The sequence below is a fragment of the Mytilus galloprovincialis genome, chromosome 4, assembly GCF_965363235.1.
Source record: "Mytilus galloprovincialis chromosome 4, xbMytGall1.hap1.1, whole genome shotgun sequence".
Lineage (NCBI taxonomy): Eukaryota > Metazoa > Mollusca > Bivalvia > Mytilida > Mytilidae > Mytilus > Mytilus galloprovincialis.
Window position 1 is genome coordinate 12,668,914 of NC_134841.1, and position 23,197 is coordinate 12,692,110.

The 23,197-nt window shown below is 33.3% G+C and overlaps 1 protein-coding gene and 2 pseudogenes across 3 annotated transcripts in view; 1 reads left to right on the forward strand and 2 right to left on the reverse strand.

Moving 5' to 3' along the window:
- The window catches only part of LOC143071386 (uncharacterized), a 60,873-nt gene extending 38,500 nt beyond the window's left edge, over nucleotides 1-22,373 (reverse strand). For 2 of the 3 annotated variants that reach the window (XM_076245640.1, XM_076245642.1), the window contains exons 1-2: nucleotides 22,280-22,373; nucleotides 17,832-18,232 (exon numbers count right to left, since the gene is read on the reverse strand). In XM_076245640.1, coding sequence (XP_076101755.1) covers nucleotides 17,832-18,117 — 286 coding nt within the window. In that variant the 5' untranslated portion in view covers nucleotides 18,118-18,232; nucleotides 22,280-22,373. Of the gene's footprint in view, nucleotides 1-17,831; nucleotides 18,278-18,558; nucleotides 19,014-22,279 lie in introns of those variants that run through there. The other variant, XM_076245641.1, reaches the window with a different exon arrangement.
- LOC143070911 (uncharacterized) lies at nucleotides 5,159-7,604 on the forward strand (annotated as a pseudogene).
- Nucleotides 9,107-10,359, reverse strand: LOC143070912 (uncharacterized; annotated as a pseudogene).
- Nucleotides 22,374-23,197: the final 824 nt, after the last annotated feature.

The following is a 23,197-nucleotide window of genomic DNA, read 5'->3' on the forward strand; positions in this document are numbered from 1 at the left end:
ATAAAAGTATTAGATATAATAAAAGTATAAAAATGATTTGACTTTTCAGCAATTGCAAATCGTAGATATTAATAACATCATCTATGTTAAAACTCTTTTTTTTACCAAAACAGAGGATATATATATATATATATATATATATCTAACATTGTTGGGTTGATGTTTAGACGAGTTGTATATACATTATGTACACAGCCATGTATCACCATCATTGATGGCGATCCGATGGATACATCTGTTGTAGAGTTGTCACTGACTCAGACGTACTTATAAATATAATTATTTTCTGTGACTGTATATTACATTAATTTGTAGGATCCTTTACTATAGATAATTTAGCTGATCTGTAACAATAACATCTTCATGCCTTATATATCATGTACTGTAGTACGCCGCTAGATTAAAACTGACGAGGAAAGGTAACACACGGCCAGCGAAAGCTCTTTACATGAGAGCCCAGGTGGTCGTGTGGTCTAGCAGGACGGCTGCAGTGCAGGCGATTTGGTGTCACGATATCACAGTAGCATGGGTTCGAATCCCGGCGAGGGAAGAACCAAACATTTGCGAAAGTAAATTTACAGATCTAACATTGTTGGGTTGATGTTTAGACGAGTTATATATATATAAGTCTGAAAATTACACCAAACAGTGTTAGAGTTAGATAATTTAGCTGATCTGTAACAATAACATCTTCATGCCTTATATATCATGTACTGTAGTACGCCGCTAGATTAAAACTGACGAGGAAAGGTAACACACGGCCAGCGAAAGCTCTTTACATGAGAGCCCAGGTGGTCGTGTGGTCTAGCGGGACGGCTGCAGTGCAGGCGTTTTGGTGTCACGATATCACAGTAGCATGGGTTCGAATCCCGGCGAGGGAAGAACCAAAAATTTGCGAAAGCAAATTTACAGATCTAACATTGTTGGGTTGATGTTTAGACGAGTTATATATATATAAGTCTGAAAATTACACCAAACAGTGTTAGAGTTAGATAATTTAGCTGATCTGTAACAATAACATCTTCATGCCTTATATATCATGTACTGTAGTACGCCGCTAGATTAAAACTGACGAGGAAAGGTAACACACGGCCAGCGAAAGCTCTTTTAATGAGAGCCCAGGTGGTCGTGTGGTCTAGCGGGACGGCTGCAGTGCATGCGATTTGGTGTCACGATATTACAGTAGCATGGGTTCGAATCCCGGCGAGGGAAGAACCAAAAATTTGCGAAAGCAAATTTACAGATCTAACATTGTTGGGTTGATGTTTAGACGAGTTATATATATATAAGTCTGAAAATTACACCAAACAGTGTTAGAGTTAGATTTTATACTGACAACTTTTTGTCCGTCCCTCAGCGGGATTCGAACTCACACCTTTGATACACTACAGCACCAATCGCTTAGCCTCATGTCCAGCGCTCTAGACCACTCGACCACATCCGCTATATAAAAATATAACTTCAATAGTCGTAGTGTTACCTTGTCACGGAAGGTGAATCTAGAGATAGACATGAGACACGTGTTTTTTTAAGCGTGTGTAGATGTTATATTATTATTTTCATACACAATGTATTTATTATTTGTCAGCAATCTAACTCAACAATTTTTATATATCATATAGGATCATGTTTCATTTCATTATACAGTCACTAGAAATAAGTATATTATACAAACAAGTCTAAACAAGTGACAAACCATACAATATACATGTCCACTGGATCTAAGAGTGATATAGATACAAGGTTAATGCAAATATTTATATAAGTTTGAAAATTACACCAAACAGTGTTAGAGTTAGATTTTATACTGACAACGTTTTGTCCGTCCCTCAGCGGGATTCGAACTCACACCTTTGATACACTACAGCACCAATCGCTTAGCCCCATGTCCAGCGCTCTAGACCCCTCGACCACATCCGCTATATAAAATTATAACTTCAATAGTCGTAGTGTTACCTTGTCACGGAAGGTGAATCTAGAGATAGACATGAGACACGTGTTTTTTTAAGCGTATGTAGATGTTATATTATTATTTTCATACACAATGTATTTATTATTTGTCAGCAATCTAACTCAACAATTTTTATATATCATATAGGATCATGATTCATTTCATTATACAGTCACTAGAAATAAGTATATTATACAAACAAGTCTAAACAAGTGACAAACCATACAATATACATGTCCACTGGATCTAAGAGTGATATAGATACAAGGTTAATGCAAATATTTATATAAGTCTGAAAATTACACCAAATATTTATATATATATTGTCTAAAAATAGCAACACTCAAGATTCAATCTATCTAGGTGTGGATCAGTTTGTAAATAAACTGATGCAATTACTAAATTAAATTATATAAGTGTCTAAGAATGTAACTTTAACACACTAATGAGTGTTATAAAATTAGTTGTTATATTTTATATATTTTTCGCGCAATGTATATATATCGAAATCCGGATCTGGTGTACAAAAAAATATATTGACACCTTTTGATTGTGGCATAACATCTTGGCCACAAAATTATTGTTTTCCGTTAAGTATTAAATTTATATTAAGATCCCTTTTGTTACATCTTGTGATCAATTTTATTTGGCAATCGCCAATGGCAGTCAGCAGGGTTAAAGAACATGAGTTGTTCGGTCACTACATTAATTGCTTGATAAACGAATTAGGTATAGACAATTCACTTGGAAACTCAACATATACCCTCACGACACTTACCAAAGAGGAAATCCTGGATAATCATAGGTCTGTTCTTTGTTCCTTTGGTATTTCAACCAAAGATGAAGAACTGGATCTTTCATCACTGTATTGGATATCTAAACTACATAAGTGTCCTTCCAAACAACGGTATATTGCTGGGTCTTCCAAGTGCTCCACGAAACCTCTTTCTAAATTATTAACATCTATTTTATCAGCAATCAAAGACGGGCTTCAAAGTTATTCTGAAACTGCCTATTCTAGAGGTGGCGTGAATCAGATGTGGATACTTAAAAATTCCAAACATCTTTTAGAGTACATTCAATCAAACTCTCTTTCATCTTGTAACAGTATTAAAACATTTGACTTTTCTACTCTTTACACAAGTATTCCACATTCCAAACTAAAAGACAAATTGAAAGAGTTGGTATTACTTTGCTTCATAAAAAAGAATGACCAACGTAGATAGAAGTATCTTGTCTTAGGGAGGGATAAATCATACTTTGTAAAGAATCACTCTGATTCAAACAAAAAATTCTCTGAAACCGATATTATCAAGATGCTTTAATTCTTGATTGACAACATATTTGTAACGTTCGGAGGACGTGTTTTTCAACAGATTGTCGGCATCCCAATGGGAACAAACTGTGCCCCTCTACTTGCCGACTTGTTTCTTTATTATTATGAGGCTGACTTCATGCAGGAACTTCTTAGGAAGAAAGATAAGAAGTTAGCAATATCCTTTAACTCTACTTTCCGCTATATAGATGACGTTCTTTCACTAAACAATTCAAAATTTGGTGACTATGCTGAACGCATCTATCCCATCGAATTGGAGATAAAGGATACTACAGATACAGTTAAGTCGGATTCATATCTTGACTTACATCTAGAAATTGACAATGAAGGTCGGTTGAAAACAAAACTTTACGACAAAAGAGATGATTTCAGCTTTCCAATTGTGAACTTTCCATTTCTAAGTAGCAACATTCCAGCAGCACCTGCATACGGGGTATATATCTCCCAATTGATACGATATTCCCGTGCTTGCATTTCCTATCATGATTTTCTTGATAGAGGGTTACTGCTCACAAGGAAGCTATTAAACCAAGAGTTCCAAATGGTGAAGTTGAAATCATCCCTTCGTAAATTTTACGGACGCCATTACGAGTTGGTTGACCATTATGGAATAACCGTTTCACAAATGATATCGGATATGTTCTTTACGTCGTAACTACAATCCCTTTCCCTTTCATGAATGTGACCTACCGAATAAGACTATTTACCGGATTTGTAATCACATAAGCAACACGACGGGTGCCACATGTGGAGCAGGATCTGCTTACCCTTCCGGAGCACCTGAGATCACCCCTACTTTTTGATGGGGTTCGTGTTGTTTATTCTTTAGTTTTCTATGTTGTGTCATGTGTACTATTGTTTTTCTGTTTGTCTTTTTCATTTTTAGCCATGGCGTTGTCAGTTTGTTTTAGATTTATGAGTTTGACTGTCCTTTTGGTATCTTTCGTCCCTCCTTTGTTCGACCTGTTAGTCAAATGCGTTTTGTTTAAATATACTTTTTCACTTTTTTTGGTCTTTTGGAAAATGTTGTTTGTGCTGTTTTTAGACCCTTCTACAACGAAATTTGTTAACATGCACACGTATAGAAATTGCGGTTTTTATCCAACGCAACCATAGGTTTGAACGTAGTTTTCAATTTAGACTTGTATATGAATCTTGCATTACTTTGTAGGATCCTTTACTATAGATAATTGAGCTAGCTGATCTGTAACAATAACATCTCCATGCCTTATATATCATGTACTGTAGTACGACGCTAGATTGAAACTGACGAGGAAAGGTAACACATGGCCACTGAAAGCTTTATTTTTTGTGAAGCCCAGGTGGTCGTGTGCACAGGGACTCGGTTAGCATTAAATTTTGTTAATCAATGTTTTTTTTTATATTTTTTTTAGTATTTCCTGTCTATTTGTATTACTTTATTAACGTTTTTGACGATGCCATCGACATTTCTTTGTTTTCTAGCAATGTGCACTTTACTATCCATATCCGTATACTGAAAAAACCTAAAGGGATCTAAGTCGCCATCTTGGATTGCCCAACCTACTTTGAAGAAAAAATATTTAAAAATATTAATAAATTACTGTATATCTTACAAAGGCACTCATTTTCTTCCTAAATAATTCTTCTATCACATGCATATTTTCATTTTCCGATCAACGGAACCCTTACACAGCTTCGGTTGCATTCAGGTCTAAACATTCAAATTTCCCGGCGAATGCAACGTAACTGGCACACTTGTCGTTTCGCAACGATTTAGACGAAAGAGGAGGTAACATCTTGTTATCCGGAACTTCTCGGATGAATACTCTCAACCTAATGATAACTACCCAACTTATCGAAATTAAATTTTCCGCAATGTAAACAACAACATGGATTCAGGACAGTATTTGGCTAAAAAACTTATTTGCAATGGACATAACCTTGTTTTGACAGGTCAAGGGGGAACAGGAAAAACACACAATTAAATCATGTTTTGAGCAATTGAAATTATTAGGAAAATGCGTCCAATTGACATGCTACACAGGAATAGCCTGCAGACAGTATCCCTCATCCATAGGTGCTACAACATTACACAGGTTTTGTGGACTAGAAGATGGTCGACATAATAACAATGACTTGTTAAATTTAATCAGTTTTGATGAAAAATTTATTATTACAAAATGCCGAATTACTAAAACAGATGTATTAATTATCGATGAAGTTTCAATGGTGTCAAAAAAAAAATTTGAACAAGTAGAATTTATTTGTCGAAAAATAAAAAATCCAGTATTATATTTGGGAGGTATCCAAGTTGTCCTTAGTGGTGATTTTTTTTCAGCTGCCACCGATACGTGATGAACTGTATGGAGATTTTGGCCATTATTGCTTTGAAAGCAATTTTTTTATATATTTATTTCCTCACAGAATTAATCTCAGTAAAATTTATAGACAAAATGAGACATCTCTATCAAATGCTGTGTCAGAATTAGGATAAGGTGAACCATCCGAAGAAACCAATATATTTATTAAATCTTTAAATAGGGACATAGAAATTCCAGACGGTGAACCGGTCGTAAAATTATTTTCTAGAAACCTTGATGCTGACTTCTTCAATTGTGATAAATAAGAGACATTGAATGAATATCCCCTGCATTGTTTCCCATCTACAGATGAAGGGGATCATTTTTATTTAAAAAAAATGCTGGCACCTAAACATTTAGGGTTGAAAATATCAGCACCTGTAATGTTGTTTGTAAATTTAGTGACAAATTGGTCAACGGACTAATAGGGAGAGTGCGAAAAATACATGAACATGAAATACGAGTACAATTGTACTCGATGGAAAAATGAGAGTGTTGCTATAACCAAATACACATTCACAAGATATGATCCAGTCGACAAAAAATGCATTGCCAAAAGAATTCAGTTTCCAATTAAACTGGCGTTTGCAATAACAATACATAAATCTCAGGGCATGACAAATTCTTTATTTGGAAATTGATTGCAAAAATTCAAACCAGGACAAGTGGGTGGGGCAGTGGGCCGAGCTTAATCAATCAGTGGAATTAAAGTGACCAATTATAAATCTACCAGTATAAAAAGGCATCCTGAGACAGTATACCAGTTTTATCGTTTATGTGAGGTTCTTTACATGATCAATTTTGAAAATGTATGCTGTAAAATTGCTTTCAAAAAAGAGAATATTACAGAAGTACCTATAAATGAAGAGAATTTTACAGAATCTGATTCAGACATTGAAAAAAGTGATTTTTTTTCTCAATTTTTTAAATGAGTTGGACCATACTTATACATGTACAAGTAGTGAGCGAATTTTGGACCTCAACACAGTTTTTAATGAAGCTTGCCAAGATTTCATAGACACTCCTGAAGAAAACAATGCAGAAACTTTAAAGAATAAACTTTTGGAAAAGGAATCTTTTCTAATGAAATGGTTGAAAGTCCAAAATGATAAGGTACTAGAGATGTTCAACACTTGTTCAAAATAACAGATGACTTTTAAGCAAAAAATGTTTACTGAATTTTACACAAAGTTCAATATGTACCTAAAATCATCAGAACTTGAAAGTTCAGTTAAACCATTGATTCATGAAAACAAGTTTGGGAAGCAAATTTTGGTAGCAGTTATGTTTTTAATTCAAATACATGTGTTAAGAGATGCCTCAGGTTCTATCCAGAGCACGGGTCAATCAGTTCAAATTAATTGTCCTATAAATATGGAAATATCTACAGGAGGGAGAGGGAAAATTCGATATATTGGTGGATATGTCATTGCAAAGTGTCGATATAAACTTACAAAAACAATACAAAATAATTTATTTGTTCCTGGGTAAGTACCAGAGGTTAGACAATTGAAATTCAGGGTTAACATTTTAGATGAAATGATTGTGTCTGCATCAGAAATTACCAATGAATCAATATATGTGGAGACTTTAGAGGAGACTAAAAGAAAGCAAAATTTATCAGAAGGTCTGACAAACATTCATGATAAAAATTTTGAATTCTTTGAGAGTCTTGAATTAAAAGTTAGAACTCTTCTTTGTTACAAAAACCTTCAAAAGCACAGAAAAGAACTGTTCAAACATGCTCAAAATTACATTTTATCTGACAATGCACTACTTGAGGAATTCTGCTTAAAATATTGTTATGTAAGGACAGCAGTAGAAACTGAGGAGGAAGAGCGAGATGATATGAGTATTATATTAGAAATGGGAGAAAAATTAGTAAACACCTGTGTGCATTTCGAAATTATATTTAAATTTATTGTGAATCTTTTTCTAAATGTTTCTATAGCCCAGTTTAGGATGGATTACTTGACAGCCATAAGAAGAGAGAAAAGTAAAGCGTTGCGTAAAAAGGTTATTGAAAAAACTGTAAAGAAAAAAGAAGTTAAAACAATTGATATGAATTTTCTTATGACTGACATACCTGAAAATAAAATTGTCTCACACCTTGGACTAAAATCTATGTCATTACAGAATGAAACATTCTATTTAGAATTCACAAAGAAAGATTTAATTAAAATCTTGAAAGCATATGGAGTGAATTTATCAATGAGTAAGAAAAAACCAGAATTGGGACAAGTATTGGCTGAAAAGTTGAATGAGCATAGTGCTATGCCAAATTATTGCATTTTCAAAGATTCTAGTACATGTACAGAGAAGGAGATACATCCTGATACAATTGTTGAAATGCCCGAAACAGAAATAAGTGCACCCAGTGCAACAGTTGCAGTGTCTAATAAAAGTATGACACAATCTCAAGAAGATGCACAAGTACATGTACACCAAGATAACACAGCTGAAACTACAACACATTTACCTTCTCATAGTGTTGTTACTGAACCTGACAGTTCAAGTGTTTTTGTCACAACTGATTGCACCCCTCCTCAAGCAAGTTCATCAAAGAGGAAAGGTAATAAGAAAACTACAAGAAAGCAAACAAGTAAAGCCAAAGGTAGACAGGGGAAAAGGGGTAGAGGAATAAAGTTGAAACAAACAGCACCACTTTCAGATTCCTCAGATGAGAATTGTGGTATTTGTGGAAAACCTGAAAAATGTGAGGAGGATTGGATTTGCTGTGATATATGCTCTATTTGGTATCACAGAGACTGTGTCGGATTAGAAGATAAAACCAGTTGGTTGACGTGTTCAAATCCAGATGCTGTATATACTTGTCCAATATGTGTTTAGTTACATGTAGACAAATGTCATGAATGTAAGTACACTTCACCTTTCATTCACCTATTTCTAGTAATTGGTTGGCCAATTCCATTCAAATTGATTAAAATTTTAAAATGGAGCTCACTTAAAAACTGATATCTACATGTATTACAGGTGCATAGTGTGGGATATACATCAATGACAGTAATCCAACAACAAAGACCCCAAAAATTCTTGACAAAATAAATCATGTATATAGCATGTATGTAGTATTGAAAAAATATCTATACAATGCCCAGTTCCAGATTGTCCAATGTCTACAAAAATTGTTAACAAATTTACAGAAACTGGATGGGGTATTTCAATGAGATAGCAATCCAACAACACAAAAAAAAACATGTCATCTAGAGGTCAAAATGTCAATCCTTTTTGATTATGGTATGTTTTTTTCCAGAATATAGGTACACAGATTGCCTTTTTAAGTTAATTTTGTAATTCAGAGAAATTTTGCGTTTCACCAAAACAAATTATCATTAATAATCTGACCTGTTTCATTTATCTGAACTCATGAAAATAAATAACAATGTAAAATAAAAAAAAACATTTCAACAAATTCAAATTTTGTCATCATATTCTAATGCATACATTTTTAGAAGTTTATTGTTTCCTGATTTTCTTGCAGGGTTCGCTACATGTCTCCTTGGAAGTTCCAGTTGTATAAATGTTTGTTGTTGTACAGTTTGACAGTCCATCTGTGTTTGATTTTCTTGATATTAAGCCTTCACCGAGTATAATAGTTTTCATGGTTCTGCTGTACGTTAGGTAAGTAGGATTGGTATTTGTGCCATTGTGTAGACCTCTTTGTTGAAAAAATATGTTTTCTAAAACATCACTGTTAATTCGATTTGGAATAATAGATGAGGATATGCGTTGACATCTATCTTTACACATTTCATCAAAACCCACCAGAAGTGAGGTAAGATCCTCCCTTGTTTAAAATGATAATAGGGACTTCTCTTTATCTTTGACATCAGTACTTGCTTAATACTAGCCTCCCAAGCTCTGAACCAATTCAGGACCTCTCTGTTCTCATCAAGTCTTTAATCGGAATACTGACATATAGGACGTTGATCCCTAAAATATTTTGCAAATACAGAAGTTTTTTTTAGAAATTCAATGCTACTGTTTAGCTCGTCTCCTTTTTCTTTCAGTGAAATTTGGTAGCATTGCATTAAATGAAGCATATTTTCATTTAAAACATCTTCAGCTAGTTTATTCCGCATCTTTGATTGAGATGTGAGAAAAAAGTGTTCCATAGTTAACTGCTGATAAATTTTGAATGGGTTCACAGCTATGTCCCATTTGTATGCCTTGTACCAGTGCTCCCAAACAATATGTTTTGATTCAAATTTTAATACTTTTTTGTGAATATTGAGAAGACCGCTTTTTGATATGTTGTTCCGAATTTTTTTCATAACATGGGAATAGTCCATTATAACATGTATATTTGGTTTTGAACTGTCATATATGTTCTTAATGCTCATTGAAAACATCGTTTCTGATGTCTTACCATCAATTAATATCTTCATGAAGTCTCTGTTGTATTGAGCACCATCAAGACTAACATATGTTACTGTGAAACCAAACAATCCTAGCATTTTTACTGAATGCCAAAATATTAAAAGCATTTCAGATGGAGTGACTTGTGTCGTCGGATAATGTGCAAAAGGGAACCTGAAACCTGTATGTCCTAAAAACAAAAGTTGCAACACATGGGACGCTAGTTGAAGACTTTCCTTATCGATACAAGGAGTTTCCATATAGTTTGTTTCGTGAAGTCCCTCATTAAAGCCAATGATTTCAAATGAGTTGCCTTCTTTGCGAAGTTCTAAGTCCACCTGAATGGACATCTCACCCAACATAATCCCGCCTTCATAGCCACCTAAACCAATATTTTAAGCTAAAGCCTCATTTTTCATCCAATGTAAAATGTCTTTTTGTATTCCAGGTTCATGCTGCACTCTGTTTTTATAAGTTTGGAGTAAACACTTGGACGGAAGAACCATAAATCCACTTTTTGCAAGATCTTCATATGCACGAGGAGAACAACAGTAAATTGTTAGACACATTCTGATGATATCTTTATCCCAGCGCCTAGCATGAGGATTTAAATTAACAAACTGAGTTTGTGATAATAAAAAAGATTGTGCTTTTTCTGGAAAACCACATAAAAATTGTTTTAATTGTAACAAATTATTGTTATATACTGGTAAATCATCACATGGTTTCTGTAAAGTCTTGTTGTCATTTTGAAAATCATTGTCATTATTATTTTTCTTAAATTTCCTGCATACCACACACACATTTAAGTTTGATTGAAACGGAACAACACCTTTGCAGTTTTTAGATCTGTATTTAAATATAGAATCATGACTGGTATCTGCCGATTTTCTCTTAGCGCATTTTCTGGTAAATAATGATATTGTTGATTTCAGATTCATCAACACCAGAGCAGATTTTAAAGTTTTTTGCTAAGTCAATTATGCACTTTACACTCTCTTCAGACAATTCAAATGTGTCAGATATTTTCAAATCATCAAGAAAAACCTTTTTACCTGACATTGTTACATTCCATATACCAGAGGATTGAAAAGTAATTTCTGGTAAAATTCTGTTGCCATTAACTAAACAACCATTAAAGTGTGCTAATGTCATTGCATGGTCGGTTTTACTTATTAAAATGGTATTTTCCTGAATCATATTGGAAATGTGTTGAAATTTAAATTCATCTTTTTTTGAAACCGGAATCTTCCAGGCAAGTTCATAATAAACTTTGGTGATTTTTTTATAATTATTTTTACATCGCTTTGTTTTAGCCACACAATTCATTAACATAGGAATTTTGTTATGATTCTTCCAATTTCATGTGTTGAAAATTCCAAATTTCTCTGTTGTATTTCATACAATTCAATAGATGAGTTCTCATCTTGGAAGATATTCTCTGTTAGCCTAAAAAAATATATTCTTTGAATTAAAAAGTGTTGTTTTTGGTAGCCTAAAACATTTATTTTTGATTATAGGCCTTGTTATTTTTGTTCCTGAGATACTGTCTCGTTGATGCATACCCAACATCTCCTTTTATTCATACATTATGGTACAAGATTCATTTTCAAGCAACATTTTTTTTAGCAAGGATGTATACATAAGTAATATAAATCCCATAAAAGCTAGCTTCAGTAAATACAAATATTCATTGATTGGGCACGAACAATTGTATTTAAGTTTATGTATTGCAATAGATATCCAGTTTTATTGCTGTTTGTTTTTTGTATTATGTTAATAAAGTATAATGTCAATTTGCAGCTTTACAGTCTCTTTAGATAATGAAAAAGGAGATGTGGTATGATTGCTAAGAAGAAATCTATCCACCATATTGCAATAGGTATCCAACCTTAATGCTGTTTATTTAAATTTGCATTATGTTTATAAAGTATAATGCCTTTTACAGTATAAGTTCTCTTTAATTAAGAAAACAAACCAGGAGATGTGGTATGCCTGCCAAGGAGGGAACTGTCAATAATTAATTAATGACTTTATTTAAGCAACTATAAGTCAACTGTACAGCCTTCAACAACGAACAATTTGTCAAAGTCCATACTGTAAAGTCAGCTTCAAACATGAAAAATTTATCTATGACAGATAAAAAAGGAAAATCAAATATGACAGACAGCAACCAATGACGCACCAAATTGCAGGCTTCTGTATGCAATAGGATTATAATGTGATGGGTACATGTGGGCGCTTCCCTGACTTGTACAGCAGTGTATAGAATTTATAAAAGACAAAAGTCAACAGCTAACTGTGTAATGTCTAGTATTTGCACTGACATTCTTAATTTGAAAAGTATTTTTTGTTTGCTGGGTGTCTGTCTGAACTACATCAACCAAATATTTCCTTTATTCATAAAATTATAGTTGTGCTACATTTTGGGCTTCTTTTAAAAAGTTATTTTCATCTGCAGTATAATAGCCAATGAGACAATCAGAAAATGAAGATCAAGCCCAAATAAACTCGCATATGAAGTTTAAAGGGCATCTTGTGTTGGCTTGCTGTCTAAATGATGTAAACCATTATTATACTTTGCATTGCAACGATCTAACTTTATGCATGAATATATTCCATATGAGTTCAGTCAATTGATTTACTTCTCATAATCCTGCAATACACAGCAGTATTTGGACTTAGGCAGCAACCATTTGAATTTCGGGGGGGGGGGGGCTATGGATTTTTTTAAAGTCAAACTTTCCCCCCCAGAAAATCAAATGGTTGCTGCCTTATGAAGATGCACCTTTCTTTTGTTCCAAATTCCAGAAATAATCTGGTGCGATAATCTTTTAATGAAAGGTTCCTAGAAGTCCTTCAAGAATAACAAATTATTGTACATTTGGTATATGTATTGATAAGATATCAATATAAATAAAGAAGTTCTGGTAATACTGCAGGATAGGAGGATCCCTCTCGAGTTGATTTTTTTTTTAATTTAAAAACAAATTTGGTGTGATTGCCAATGCAACAACTATCCACCCAAATTCATATGAAGTCATGAGATCTAAGTATTTGCAATGTACGACACTCAACAACGAAAAAAGAAACAATATCATATAGTCGGCTAGGACCCAGACAAAAAATATAAGTCAAGTTAGAAAAAAGACATATGAGAGACATGAACCACTGACAACCACTGAACTACAGGCTCCTTACATGGGACAGACACTGAAATAACTATTTCAAGTTGTGTATTTCTAGATTATTACTTTATAAATTCACCTACCCCCCCCCCCTTTCCCCCCAAAAAAAACCCTAACTACTGAAAATCTAGTATTTTTATCAGGAAAGAGACTCCTAACTAATTTAACTAACTATTATATAACTAATTTTGACTATTAAATTATAATAAATAATTACCATGAAATTAGCGAACTTGGTTCCTCCATTTGCTCTACAATTCTGTTTTAACTGTTCAGATTCTGTTTTTGGCGGATTTGTAGTCAGCGGGGAAATTATTGCGGGAAATTTAATTTCGATAATTTGGGTAGTTATCGTTAGGTTGGGAGTATTCATCCGAGAAGTTCCGAATAACAAGATGTTACCTCCCCTTTCGTCTGAATCGTTGCGAAATGACAAGTGTGCCAGTTACGTTGCTTTCGCCGGGAAATTTGAATGTTTAGACCTGAATGCAACCGAAGCTGTGTAAGGGTTCCATTGATCGGAAAATGAAAATATGCATGTGATAGAAGAATTATTTAGGAAGAAAATGAGTGCCTTTGTAAGGTATACAGTAATTTATTAATATTTTTAAATATTTTTTATTCAAAGTAGGTTGGGCAATCCAAGATGGCGACTTTTTTCATAGTATTGCTTGGTAAAGGATTTCCATGTTCTTTAGATAATACTATTCGAAGGATCAACACCATCCTTCAAGAGATGTTCGACAATAAGCATATAGACAATGACACCTTTGATTATCTCCGACCTCTTGAGAACGAAGCAAAGGCCGGATGATTCTATATGTTGCCTAAAATACATAAAACGGGCAATCCAGGTCGACCAATTGTGTCAGCGAATAGTCATCCAACTGAAAAGATATCAGAATTTGTAAACCGTCATCCAAGACCTCATGTGAAAGAACTACCCTCATTCATTCAAGATACAACTGATTTTCTAAAGAAAATGGAAAGCCTCAATCCTTTACCAAGCAATACTATACTTGCATCCATGGACGTGTCTTCTTTATATACCAACATTCCACAAGACGAACGAATAGCAACGTGTGAAGAGGCATGGAACACTCGTAGTGAAAAAAATCCTCCTTCTGAGTGCCTTGTTACACTTCTTAAACTAGTACTGGAGAATAACAACTTCTCTTTCAATGAAAAACACTATCTCCAGATAGACGGTACTAGTATGTGCACAAAAATTGCCCCGTCATATGCCAACATATTTATGGGCCAACTTGAAAAACGCCTCTTGGCTAGTGCTCCATATCAGCCCTTATCATGGTTCCGATTCATTGACGATATTGATTTCAAATGGACAGATTCACAATAACATCTTAATGAATTTCTAGAACACTGTAACTCTTTCCACCATTCAATAAAATTTACATATGAATCATCTATGGAGAAAATAAACTTCCTCGAGACTACGAGTTACATCAACCATTATAACGGACCTACATACCAAACAAACGGACAAACATCAATTCCTTTCTCCTAAAAGTTGCCATCCTAAACACTGCTCCCGTGGTATCCCACTCAGCCAGGCATTGCGAATCAAGAGAATATGCTATACTGAAAATACGAAAAATGCTAGACTTGGACAACTTCGTAAACATCTAGTTGTTCGAGGATACAATAACAACATCATTGATAGCGCTTTCGAAAGAGCAAACATAACTAGTCGCCAAGAACTTCTTGAGTTCAAAGGTAAGAATAAAGCAGCTAACAGAACACCCCTTGTACTCACTTACCATCCTGATTTTAAAAATGTGTCATCCATTGTTCAGAAGCATTGGAAAATTATAGAAAATGATTTAAATCTAAAAAAAGTATTTTCATCACCACCAGTCATGGCCTTCAGAAGACCTAAAACATCCGTGACAAATTAGTGACATCTGTATTAGCAAAGCAGCCTCCTCCATCGCCCGGTTGCTACAAACAATGTGGTCGAAGGAATTGTTTGTGTTGTAAAGCTGCCAATACAAGCAGTTCTTTTATCAGCTCCGTTACTAAACAAAATTATACCATCTACTCTAGTTCCAACTGTAAAACGGAGAACTCAATTTATATATTTACATGTGACACTTGTGGCATTCAGTCTGTGGGAGAAACAATGGACAAATTTAATATTCGGCTCAATAACCATCGTTCATCGTACAAAACCAACAAAAACTGTCCTCTCACAAGACATCTTCGTTCAACGAAACATCCTTTTGATAATGTTACTTTCCAAATTATAGAAGTCAACACCGAGTGGGACACTACGGCGAGAAGGAGAAGAGAAAACTTTTGGATCAACCAACTCCACACTTTAGAACCTGATGGTCTTAACGAAAAAGACGAGAAAAGATACAGGAAAGATAAAGCATAATTTAAAACTAAGCATCGTCCTTTTTATCCCGTAATATTGGCCAATGGACGTTGCTTACTTCAACTACCAATTATGTATTTTAAAGGCAGCTAAATCCAAGTGCAACATATACATTGAGCTGCAAAAGTTTCTTATTCAAGGCAGCTAAATTCAAGTGCATCATAGACATTGAGCTGCAAAATTTTCTTATTTTCAAGGCAGCTAAGTGCAACATATACGTTGAGCTGCAAAAGTTTCTTATCATCTACATCCGATTTCACCTGGATAGATGAACGCTTGATGCTTGATAAAGCTAGTTGGTCTAGCGAGATATTGTGTTTATTTTCATCATTTTGTAAATATTTTAAACATTCTTATATTTACATACTAAATAGTGTGTTAAAATTACATTGTTAGGCAATCTATAATTTTATTTGTGTAATTGAATTGATCTCTGTACTGATTAATCCACACGCTCATAGATTTGTATGTCATGTGCTGCTATTTATAGGCACTTATATATATATATATATATAAGCTCTATGTTTTAAGAGCCCAGGTGGTCGTGTGGTCTAGCGGGACGGCTGCAGTGCAGGCGATTTGGTGTCACGATATCACAGTAGCATGGGTCCGTACTACAGTACATGATATATAAGGCATGGAGATGTTATTTTTACAGATCAGCTAAATAATCTATAGTAAAGGATCCTACAAATTAATGTGAGATACAGTCACAGAGAATAATTATATTTATAAGTACGTCTGAGCCAGTGACAACTCTACAACAGATTTATCCATCGGATCACCAGCAGTGATGGTGATACATGACTGTGTACATTATGTATATACAACTCGTTTAAACATTAACCCAACAATGTTAGATCTGTAAAGTTGCTTTCGCAAATTTTTTGTTCTTCCCTCGCCGGGATATATATATATATATATAACTATCGTTTACAATATATTTCACTATTGTGATATTTTCTCCGGCTGGTTGATTTTTGTCTGAAAAAAAAAACCCGATTCAATTAAAAGGGTCAAAATGTTTTTCATTCTTCCCATGTGCTATTGTGGCGTCCCTATGAAAAAAATCCAAAACATATTTGATGCCTGATAAAAACCAACATAAAAGTTGTTTATATAATATATATAGAAATCATTGTACAATAAAATTTCAACACTACATCTCGTACGGTGCGATATTTCTCTACGCTCGACACTTAAATTTGTTAATAAAAAATAAAAAAAATGCAACTATCTTTCGAGAAGAAGATATCGTATAACACTCGATGCAGTTGTAGAAACTACATGTTATATATTTTTCTTCTGTAGATTGTTTCAGAACGCCTTTAGGTGAGGGGAGGATTGAACACTCAAAGATATATTAAACCCTGCCGACACATTTTGTGTATGAATATTCCAAGTCGGGAGCCTGTTGTTTAGTTGTTGGCGATGGGTTACGTCTGTCAAATTTGTTTTTTCACAAATTGTGTTGTTATAAATCATGTCGTTAGCATTTTATTTGAATAGTTTTATAATCTTTCATTTTGGTCCTATTATAGCCTACTATACTGTATGTTTTTTTTTATTGTATGTCGTACGGTGGCACTTTATTGCTTACATCCACTTCATTTGAACTCTGGCAACATTTGTGTAATTTTGTATGTATACCACATTTCAATGTTCTGACATACATATATCGAAATTGTCGAAAACGTAACAGCCTTTTTATTATAATCTAGGATAGGTAGAAATTCGTCCTATTTACTCATGTCGTAGTCGGTACACAATGACCTGCTAACTATTGTGTATTGATTACGTAGAACACCCGTCACAATGCATTCATTCAACGATCACATGAACGAATAATTAAAACTACATATACATGTGTGTTCAAAGTGCAAACGATGTTTCTATTTCTATAAATTCTGATAGACTCGATATCATTTTAAAAAACTTTTTTTCAAACATCTGCCTACGAGTAAAAAAATAAGATAGCATATTATTATATGCGTTCAGTATTCTTCAACACAAATTGTATTCTAAAAGGATGTTTGCTCATCTTTTTCCAAATAATTAGATGTTTTAAAGACGTATAGATGGATAGTACATGAATTAAGAAACTTGATAGGTCGGTGTACTTGTTTTTGAGTTATAATCAATTATAGTGTGTGATTAATGACCAACTATGATGCATTATAGAATTTCGTGTAAACATACCACGAGTGCAAATTTTTATAATTTCGAAACATACCTTTTGCTCCTTTTGCAGTTTCAATAAGTCCAGTTTGAAATACTGATGTGAGCCATGGTTTAGGCACAAAGCTACTGGAATCACCAATGACTGATAGGACTAGTTTAGGTGGTTCTGGAAACCGTTTTGTTGCTCCAAATATTAATTTTTCAATTTTTGTCAATTTTTTATTTTTTGCTAATTCTTTATTTTTTGCCAATTCTCTAAATTTTGCCAATTCTACAATTTTTTTCTCACGCAAAATTTCTAATTCCTTCCAAAGGTTAGTATTAACCATGTCAGACATGATAAAAGTTTTACAATGTCAGTGAATAGCCAAGTATTTCTATATTTTACTGTGGAGGTAAAACATAAACTGTTTAATTCTTGCATCTATTGTAGTACGTCCATTCATAGTTAATCTAAGAAAAATAAATTTGAATTCAAATGATTGTACATTACGCATGCTACATTGACAAAATGTTTAAAACAAACAAATACCTGGGCGGATTTAAATGCATTGCAACAGTTATTAGTTGCATGATAGTATACTTTAAATAAAAGTTTTAGACTATAGCAGTTACAATGGAATTAGAATTATGTAAATGTTCAATCGGGGAATACATCAGGACTGATTAATATCTAGGTTCTAGATTCGTCATTTTTTTAAAATATAATATGATTTGAAATAACTATGTCAATGTAGCATGCGTAATGTACAATCATTTGACACTGACATTTGTGGAACTCTGTTATAAGATAATCATCATTTCAGATTAATTCATTAGTTAGCTGTTCACTGAAGCAACACACATTGTCAACAGCAAGATTGTAGATGTCATGTGTTTAAATATAGACTTCTTTTCAAGTTAAACACTGTAAAAATGCATACAACTATATCATATTTATTGGTTCGTTATGATCCCAATGAAAAACCCTTAAAAATTTAACGGACACTTAAATACGCTTATAATGTCGACGCACCAGGTCTCACTTCTCTAAGATGTATTGCGATGCTGTCAGTTTTATTTTTTTTTATCTTAAGCGGTCTAGGAGATTTCAACATTGGTAAACTACTTTAGCCTTACTACAGAGCCTTAATAGGTCAAATACAGTTATAGAAAACTGCATAATTACAAAATGATGAAAACAATTTCTTCTCATCTCAAAATTAGCCTCGATATTGCAGGAAAAAGTTGACACGAACTTGCCATTGTTCGAAATATATCATCGATATTGAATTAAAACTAAATAAAACTAGCAGGAACTATCTAGTTATATTACAAAGAACATGTTCATATTAAAAAATGAATGAGTTTAAGTGTAAGATTCATAAAAATGTAACAAAATGCGGCTTCTCTTGACATTATTGATGCTGCAATTCGATTGCAATTATAATCGTTTATTCAAATGTCTTCATTACCTTTTCAGGTGTATAAAACTACGTTATCATATAAAATTGTATAAACTGACACTCATCGCTTATCTTGAAAAACCTTCCTTCAGCAAAATAAGCAGTACTCAAAATCGATACTTTAGTTTATCAAGGTTAAGGAACGTAACAAGGTAAAGGAACGTTAAACAATCTACATAGACATATAAACTGCGCAATTTAATCAAAATTATTTATAAATGATTTAAATGAAATATCTATTTTCGGAAAACCAAATTCTTGTTTAATCATCATCGAAAGACACATTTAAATCCTTCAACAAAGAATTTATTTCTACTTCGGTTCGTAAATGTTAAATGTGATATAATACATATAATACTCATACCCGGTGTTAAAAAGCATTTTTTTCGAAATCTATGTTATTTTGAATCTGTATTTAGAAGCTGTAAATAACACGGCCTTGCTATGTAATAAAAAAAATTCACATGTTTTGTCCAAACAAACGTCACCAGACGTAAAATTATAGAAAAACGGATTTGCAATAAGTTACAATTTTGCCATGCATGATTTTACAACTTGTCGAACTATCAAAGAGATTCAGATATTTTGCATTAGAATTATTTCACATATCAGACCTCATTTTTGCTTTCATTGTTTAAAACTTCTAATTTTGGGGTATTTGTTTAGCTTACAATGCGCTATAAATATTTATCCTTTTTGAAAGCCGTATGGTGACGCATACATGTAGTTGTTTACTTTTACCTTCTTTGGTCTTTGGTAGAGACATGTATCATTTCGAAATCATACTACTATCGTTTTACATGTTCAGTTGACCGTGAAATTGGGGTCAAAACTTTAATTAGACATTTAATTAGAAAGATCCTATCGTAGGTAACATGAGTATTAAGGTTCAAGTTGATTGGACTTCAACTTCATCAAAAACTAACTTGACCAAAAACTTTAACCCAAAACTTTAACCTGAACATCTCACTATCATTTTATATGTTCAGTGGACCATATTACCAATTTTTACGTTTGTAAAAGGAGAAACGCGATTGTTTTGTCGATTTGGTACAAAAAGCCAAAAGAATAATATTGTAAGACATTGGTAAATATAGATTCTACCACTGCATCTGGTGTGATACGATATTTATCCACTCGAGACAGTTAAATTATCAAATTTAAAACGCGAGGCTTTGCCGAGCGTTTTAAAGTTTAAAATTTAACTGTCGAGAGTGGATAAATATCGTATTACACGAGATTGGTGGTGAAATCTGTTTCTCTAATGATTTTCAAACAATACGCAGGCAAACTTATTCCTTCTTTGGGACTGAACTGCAAAAAGATGTGTTCTTGTACTTTGAACCACACAATAATTTTATTTATTATTATTACTTTTAATGTTAAGTCTGTTTTTTTGTTATATCTACTTTACGTGACTCTGCACTTATGTATGCCGTCATACTTTGAACGACAAAATTATTTTATGTCTATCTGTGCGAATTTCAAACGCGCAATTTTACACCAGTACTTAAAACCTTCCATCCTTTACGGGTAGACTTTACATAGATTAATAAAATCGTATAAGATAAGCAAAATGAGGATGTTAAATTGGATGTATGCCTTTTTGTGCTTCTTCGTTACATTTGTTGTTTTTAAAGTGATTAAGATGATAACACAATGTTGACTGCTGTACCCCTATTTTTGACATTTTTACTCTTTGAGTATGTTTGTTTTGTTCACGCATCGTTGACAATGTAATGGAATTTGATGCGACTGTCATACAAGTGAGAGGTTTAGCTAACTATAAAACCAGGTTCAATCCACCATTTTCTACATTAGAAAATGCCTGTACCAAGTCAGGAATATGACAGTTGTTATCCATTCGTTTGATGTGTTTGGACTTTTGATTTTGCCTTTTGATTTTGGACTTTCCTTTTTGAATTTTCCTCGGAGTTCAGTATTTTTGTGTTTTTACTTTTTTCTTTCTATGTGACGTCATCAGGCATGGTCGTCTTTTTGCATGCCGTCACAAGAGGAAAAGCAAGAAAAATCGACGTCATAATCGGACTTTAACCAATGAAGAACTGAGATCAAACGAACCACACGTTGATTAAATTTTTTTATACAATGGGTGCAGAAAGGGATAAATTGACGAAGAATTAGAGAAACAGAGTTATGCGGAAAACGACTGTTATCATGACTAAACGGTTTTATGGTAACCATCGAGATCTATTTGACCAAACAACTCGGTGTCTCTTGTCATTAGCAGCATATTTTCTTGTTTTAGATCTTCTGATCTGTCGTTTAACAGACTGTGTCCTGTTCTATTTTTTAGATATTTTGACTGAATGTTGATTCATTTAGCTGTTTGCATACGATGTCCATGCACATGGTCTAACTTCTCTTATATTTCGTGCAATTCACTCAATTGTGTTTGTTATCTTAGTTGATTGACGAAATTTGAGCATCGGTAATATACTTTTGCCTTTATTGATCAACAAATTTAAAATAAAAAATTATCTTATACTACAATTTCATATAAAAATTAATGAAAATATACAAAAATATCTTCACATCTCTAAATGATCCTTCAATTATGTAAGACAGAAGTTGGCACGAAGTTGATATTGTAAGAAATACTATATTGTTACTCAACTTCGAAATAAAAGCGAATGTGTTAAGTTATAATCCTCAAGCCAATGCGTGAGCAACGAATTGTTCTTCTGTAAGCTGGACTTGAACCTCTTAATATGATCATGAGACATCGTGGTATTACCGCCTACACTACTGTGACCAGCACCATAAACTGTTCACCAAACTAGGCTTTACATATAAATCTAAAGCTTTGGTCTTAATTTGAGTCGAATTTTATATGAATTCTGATGATAATTCTATATAAACACAGCTTGTCCGCTTAAGAATGTCTGTCGAGGAAATCACATATTAAGACATATGCATATATATATTGCTACTTAAACGCTATTAATGCTGTCATTAGATTGCAAATAAAATCACTTATAAAGATGTGTTGATTAATATTTCAGAGTAAATAGTACTAACAAATAATACTCACTTTTCTTGACAAAACTTAGTTCTGAAAAATAAACAACACTCAAAATCGATACTTGGTTCTTTCAAGGTAAAGATATGTAACCGTGTAAACAATCTACTTAGAAACATAAACAAGACTTTGTATTTGAAGATATATTTATATATATGTATAAGGGATTTAAATTAAATATATATTTTTTGAAAACCCTATTCTAATAACAAGAATTATCAGAGTACGGTGAATTAAAATCTTTGCACAAAGGAGTTTATTTTGAGGTATGCAATCGTTCGGTCCGTTAACACATAATGTAAAAATGATTTCTTCACATATGCGGTGTCAACAAGTTATTTGTCGTAATCTTTCTACCTTGATTTTGTATTCAGTAGGGCATAATTACCACAGCCATTTAATGATTAAAACATATCAATTCTATAGTGAAATTGTCAAAAGATGTACTATTCGGTAACATAACATGATTTGACAAAATGAATATAATTTCCGTCCTATCAACGACCTCCAGAAAGTTTTCATCAGAATTATTTCACTCACGAGTTACTGTATTGTGCTTTCACATGGTCTTTGCAAAGCATTAATTTAACTGGTTAGTCTATTTTTAATGTTGTGTTTCTGTTGTGTCGTAGTTCTCTTATATTTGATACGTTTCTCTCGGTTTTGGTTTGTGGCCCAGATTTGTTTTTTTCTCTATCGATTTATGAATATCGAACAGCGGTATACTACTGTTGCCTTTATTTGATTATATCAATTTGACGTGGATCCTGCTATGGGAAATTTTTTATTCTTGTCTTCCGTTTTTTTCCAAAGTCTTTTTGTTTTTTCTTTGTTGACAGTGAATATATACGTATGATGGGACTCGGTACCTAACATCCAGTCATTGTGTAATTGTCAATCTTAAATTCTTGTATTTCATTTCAGCTTATG